This window comes from Cibotium barometz, chromosome 25 (genome assembly GCF_041138505.1).
Source record: "Cibotium barometz isolate CiBa-2024 chromosome 25, ASM4113850v1, whole genome shotgun sequence".
NCBI classification, from domain to species: Eukaryota; Viridiplantae; Streptophyta; class Polypodiopsida; order Cyatheales; family Cibotiaceae; genus Cibotium; species Cibotium barometz.
Window position 1 is genome coordinate 29,282,044 of NC_141070.1, and position 6,102 is coordinate 29,288,145.

Here is a 6,102-nt window from a genome sequence, read left to right on the forward strand (position 1 = left end):
ATGTGGCATGTATATAAATCATTTTGGACCAATGAGAAGACACATAATTCCATTATCATAGTTGAGTCTAATGTTTGCTAGTGGATTTTATGTGTGAGTATATTCAATGAAGTTACTTGCTTTCCTCTTCTCCCTCTCCTATTCTTCCCCATTCTTGCACTCACAATTAGCATTGAGGTAGAGATTGAGCTATCCATAGCTCTCTCCCTCCTTGCTCAATATCCATTTGTAAAGCTCCATTGGGTTGACACCAATGGAGGGAAGGTTGTGGACTTTAAGAGAGGGTTGTTCAATCTTAAAACACTAAGGGTGCAAACTAGCTATGACCTTTGAATTTATCACTTCTTTTCTCTCGTGCAAGTAGGCATAAGTGTTCCCGATTTTGGTTAACATCGATTGCCTTGGATTAAATAAATGACGACTCCCCCTTGAGCTTCAATTGTTCTTGCCAACCTCATTATACTTAACTACGTGTTAGTTCATTCACCTTTAAAATTGTGAGCAACCATGCACATGCCCCATTGAAAAATCACATATACTCACCTTTGCTTCCACATGTCGGCTCCAATTTTAGTTTTGTTAGGCGACTAAGTCCAAACACTCTTGTGTGCACATTACATCAATTGAATATAAAAAAGTAGACACTTCATTTACTGCTCAATTTCTCGTATGTAAACTTCTTTATTCAGTTGTACCCAAGTCTTAGGTCCTACTACAATAGTTATTTTAGGTTTTATGCTTGCCAAGTCAAATGATGAACACTCATGTTTGCCTTTTGATGTGCAAGCCTGAACTTTTTTTTTTTTTGGAACATAAGATAAATATATTTATAGCTTAAAAGCAAGCCTGAACTTCTCATTGTAAATTTTGACGGTCATTAGAGCCTACACCACTCCAAGTGCCTGTGTGAATAGTCTTAGGACTAAGGACACGCTTGAAAACCCTAAGCACTTCTCCGCTGAGTTGTTCTTTGGCAAGTTCTGTTTACTCTTACCCTCGCGCAGATCTGCACACACTCGAACTCTGCAGCCATGGCTTCCCGATTCTGGACTCAGCACGTAAGTTTATTGACCTTTCGTGGATTTCTTTTGAGAAGAGGTGTTTCTGCTCACATGTTTTGTGTCACTGCCGGAGAGATTGCTTTGCTCAATGTTTGTTTTATGCGATTCCTTTGAATGATTTCTGCGCAAGATAATTTCCTGTAATTTGATGTGTGATGCAACCGCCTGAATCTTTGCTGCCTCTCTTCCTGAAATTATGGTGGAATGAGAAAGCTGCCGGACTTTTGTCCTTCACACTTACGATGTGCCTGGTCTCAAGAAAGTTTATGGCCTTGACGTTTGTGGAGGAAAGCTTTGTGTTTTGTTGTAGGAAAGATGATTCGGAAAGTGCTGGCTATCTCAATGTGCTGTCTGTTTTCTTTTTTCTCTCTCTTTTGCAGGGAGACAGCGAATCCGAAGAAGAGGAGAGTGATGTCGAAGATGATGTCCAAGCCCCAGGTCAGGATGGTGGACAGGAGGTGGCAGCGGCCTCAAGGTACTTAAGACAGAATGAAAGTGATAGTGATGATTCGGATGATCAGCGGCGAGTGGTCCGATCTGCAAAGGACAAGCGTTTTGAGGAAATGTCCTACACAGTGGAGCAGATCAAGAACTCTATGAAGATTAACGATTGGGTAAGTATTCAAGAGAATTTTGATAAGCTTAACAAACAGCTGGAGAAGGTGATTCGAGTCACTGAATCAGAGGTTGCCCCTCGCCTTTACATCAAAGCCCTTGTCATGCTAGAGGATTTTCTGACTCAAGCCCTGGCAAACAAAGATGCAAAGAAGAAAATGAGTCCAAGTAATGCAAAGGCTCTGAATTATATGAAGCAGAAGCTGAAGAAAAACAACAAGCTTTATGAAGTTGAGATTGAGAAATTTAGGGCAAATCCTGAATCAGAGGTCGAAGATGACAAGGATGACGCGGATGATGATGATGATGATGAGTCAGGGGTGGAATATAGTGATGAGGAGCCTGGACAGATTGTTGGCTATTCTGATTCTGAGGATGAGGAAGAAGAAGGTGAAGGTGCTGGAGAGGATGGAGGCTGGGAGAAGCAGAAAACCAAGAGGGAAAAGTTCATGGATAAACAGTTCGCAAAAGATCCAAGTGAGATCTCATGGGATATGGTAGATAAGAAGCTGAAAGAGATCATTGCTGCCAGAGGTCGCAAAGGAACAGACAGATCTGAGCAGGTTGAGCAACTGACTTATCTACTGAGAGTTGCAAAGACTCCTGCCCAGAAGCTGGAGGTCATGATGCATGTTGTTTCAGCTCAGTTCGATGTGAATCCAAGCCTTAGCACTCACATGCCTCTCATTGTCTGGAAGAAGTGTGTCCAGAATGTCCTGGTGATATTAGATATACTTGCACAGTATCCTAATATTGTGTTGGAAGATACTGCAGATCCTGAAATGGAAAATGAGACGCAGAAGGGTGATGACCATGATGGTCCTATTCATGTATGGGGAAATGTGGTGGCCTTTCTTGAAAGGGTTGATGATGAGCTTTTTAAAAGTCTTCAGTTTATTGATCCTCATACTAAGGATTATGTTGAGAGGTTAAGGGACGAGCCGCTCTTTATGGTTCTTGCCCAGAATGTGCAGGAGTATCTAGACCGTACAGGTGATCTGAAGGCTGCTGCAAGAGTGGCACTTCGGAGACTTGAGCATGTGTACTACAAGCCTCAAGCAGTGTACGAAGCAATGCGAAAGCTTGCAGAGTCGCAGGCTAGATCAGATTCAGTGAATTACAATGCTGAAGATGGAGAGGGTGAGTCTGATGAAGAAAGCAAGTTGGTGCTGAAAGCTGCAGCTGATGTGAAGGGGCCTCCTGCATTTGTGTCAATTCCAGAAGTTGTACCACGACGGCCGTCTTTCCCAGAGCTCAGCAGAAGTCTAATGGACCAGCTTGTGTCACTCATATACAGAGTTGGTGATGAGCGCACAAAGGCAAGGGCCATGCTCTGTGACATCTACCATCATGCTATCTCTGAAGAGTTTCACACAGCAAGAGATCTACTATTGATGAGTCACCTGCAAGACAGTGTTCAACACATGGACATCTCCACCCAGATTTTATTCAATCGAGCTATGGCTCAGCTAGGCCTTTGTGCATTTCGGGCTTCCCTTATCTCAGAAGCCCATGGTTGCTTGACTGAGCTGTATGCTGGTGGAAAAGTTAAGGAGTTGCTTGCCCAAGGGGTTTCGCAGAGTCGCTATCATGAAAAAACTCCTGAGCAGGTGCGTTTTTGTGTAGACTTCTTTCAGCTGTTTTTTCCAGTTGGATCTAATTTCTTGAAAATGACATAAGTCTCCTGAAATCTCTTTGAATGAATGTTTTGATGTATCTCTGCCAAGTTTATTACATACTTGTGTGTTCATGCAGGAAAAGTTGGAGAGGCGCAGGCAGATGCCATTTCACATGCACATCAATCTTGAGTTGCTTGAAGCTGTGCATCTCATCTCTGCCATGTTGCTTGAGGTGCCAAATATGGCTGCAAATGTCCATGACCCAAAGAGAAAGGTTATCAGTAAGACTTTTCGCAGACTTGTAGACATAAATGAGAGGCAAACTTTTACAGGTCCGCCTGAAAATGTGCGGGATCATGTCATGGCTGCCACACGAGCCCTCAGTAAAGGTAACTGGGAAAAGTCTGTGGAGGTGATTCAGGGCCTTGATGTGTGGAAGTTGCTTCCCAAGAAAGACCATGTGCTTGAAATGCTGAAAAGTAAAATTCAGGAAGAAGCTCTTCGCACTTACTTGTTCACCTACTCACCGTACTACGATGCACTTAGTCTGGACCAGCTCATGAAGATGTTTGATCTGTCAGAACCTCATGTTCATAGTATTGTAAGTAAAATGATGATTGCGGAGGAGCTGCATGCAAGCTGGGATCAGCCAACCCGCTGTATTGTAACTCATAATGTTGAGCCCACAAGGTTGCAAGCTCTGGCTGCTCAATTTGCTGAAAAGCTGTCAGTGCTTGTGGAGAGCAATGAGAAGGCATATGAGGCTCACACGGGTGGTAGTCTGGAAGGACTGCCTCTTGCCGGAAGACGCAAGGAAAATCAAGACTATGCTGGTGCTACTACCGGTCGCTGGCAAGGTGACTTTTCTTCCGGCGGACAGGGGAAGCAAGGTGGTTATACAGGATACGCTGGTGGGGGTGGGCGGTCTGGCTACAACGCTGGAAGACCTGGGCAAGGCAGAAGTATGGGTGCTGGTGGTGGAAGTAATTTCAGAGATTCTCGCTCTAACCAAGGAGGGTTTCGTGGTGGTAGTAATACCTACAATTCTGTGTTTCAAAGCACAAGATACCAAGATGCATACAGTAGTGTTGGTAGGACGCCATATCAGAGTGGCCCATCCTCTGTCCGGGGTACTCAGCCAGACGGAAGTGGGCGTATGGTCAGCCTGACCAGGTCAAGTCGATTCTAATGTGGTCAGGTTCTTAGAATTTTTGATCTGCAGTTCTTTCAAGCGATGATGTAAGCTTTCTTTGTTGTTGAGGTTAAGGAGTCGGGCGAACGAGGCTAGGAATAGCTGGCGTTGCTAGTCTTGAGTTCTTTGGTTTGTTGTTTTTGCCAGATGGTTTAGTACACCACCTTATTTTTATTTTGTATCAATGCTTATGCTTTGCCTGTATTTAGTTTCTGCATTAGTAATGAAGCACCTAGGTAATGGTATTATTTAGTTAATTTCCATTTAGGTAAATGTTACCTTCTGGTAAATTTCTTTGAAAATTGTTTCCTCTCTTTAGAACAATTGCATGATGTTGCTGCTCACAGGGTGTGCCCCCTGTGCACACATCAGAAAATCTCCTCTTGAAAAACAATCCACACTCCCTCTTAACAGCTCCACCCTAGCTTTTGCTAATACAAATGTATTGCTGCACTTTCTGCCTGTTCTGAGGTGTAGTGTGCATGTGTTTTGGATTGACCTCTTGCTTTTTTTTTCAGTCATGTCTGAGACTGTTGGTACTATGTACTCCTTATATGCATTACCCCCTTTGCCTTGTGCCCCATATCTTTTGCTTTATAATGTCCTGTGCTCACGTGAGCACAGCTCGAGCATGCCTAGTGTGACGATACCGGTCTACCCCAATTCAAGACGTTGCAACGAACGCTGTCTTCTGAGTTTTGTAATATTGTGTGACTTATGCTATTTTCTTAATTATTGAAAAGTTTAGTACATGCATAAATGGGCAAAAAGCCAGTGTGTATGCATCTGCAAAAAGTTGGTGTGGGAGATTTTGTTCCCACTGGCAGCACAAGTGATGGGAATTCCCTCTTAAGATATATGAAGAGGGGGTCGTGGAGTAATGAAGAACATAATTTGCTTCGGGTCGTGGAGTAATGAACATAATTTGCTTCCATCTCATTCCCTCCGCAAACCTAAACAAATGCTGATTAGGACAAAACCTGAAAAGCTGGACGATTTTGAACCTGGTTTTCACGGCCTGGTAGTAAACTCAAGGTAAATGTGTGCTACAGCGCAGTGCGTCTGAGTCTTGCATGTTTTAAAACCTAGCATGCAAATCCCATCTCTAATAAGTGAATTTCTTCCACTTTACTGATGATGGCATTGAAAAACTAACCACTATTGTTAATACTTGAACTGAACATCAGAGCCCTTACAAAGAGGAGGAAGGAAGCCACCGCTCTCTTTTGTAAGGGTAGAGTTGTGAGCATATTCAGTTAGTGTATAATTTGTCATGAATTGATACCAGCATAGGATTTTTGTGAGTTTTAAGAGAACCTCTCGTCCTTGTTTTCTCCTCTGCATGATGTTAATGATTTAAGTGCTTGTAGAGAGAGAGAGAGAGACAGAGAGAGCATTTGATGAGTAAAAGTTGCCTCCTACAAAAAGCATGAGTAGCAATAGAAGCCTTGTTTTGTGAAGATTTCACGTGAAAAAGCAATCTAAAGATAACATCATGAGGAAGTTCACTATTTTAGGGGCTTACTAAACCATTATTGCTTAGCATTAAGAGCATACAACAAAGATTTTTGCCTCTAGCAATAATGGATGAGCCCGACTTCAAAAGCCAAAGAAA

At 43.0% G+C, this 6,102-nt stretch overlaps 1 protein-coding gene across 1 annotated transcript; it reads left to right on the forward strand.

Moving 5' to 3' along the window:
* The first annotated feature begins 847 nt into the window (after window positions 1-847).
* On the forward strand, window positions 848-4,739 carry LOC147624439 (eukaryotic translation initiation factor 3 subunit C-like). Its single transcript, XM_086819426.1, has 3 exons — window positions 848-1,058; window positions 1,442-3,286; window positions 3,432-4,739. Exons 1-3 carry the CDS (start codon window positions 1,032-1,034, stop codon window positions 4,482-4,484), a joined length of 2,925 nt encoding a protein of 974 aa, XP_086675552.1. The 5' UTR covers window positions 848-1,031; the 3' UTR covers window positions 4,485-4,739.
* The last annotated feature ends 1,363 nt before the right edge of the window (window positions 4,740-6,102 follow it).

Coding starts and splice junctions, on each gene's coding strand:
- LOC147624439 (XM_086819426.1), top strand. CDS start 1,032: ATGGCTTCCCGATTCTGGACTCAGCAC. Junction 1,059..1,441: donor CCCGATTCTGGACTCAGCAC/GTAAGTTTATTG, acceptor TCTCTTTTGCAG/GGAGACAGCGAATCCGAAGA. Junction 3,287..3,431: donor ATGAAAAAACTCCTGAGCAG/GTGCGTTTTTGT, acceptor GTGTTCATGCAG/GAAAAGTTGGAGAGGCGCAG.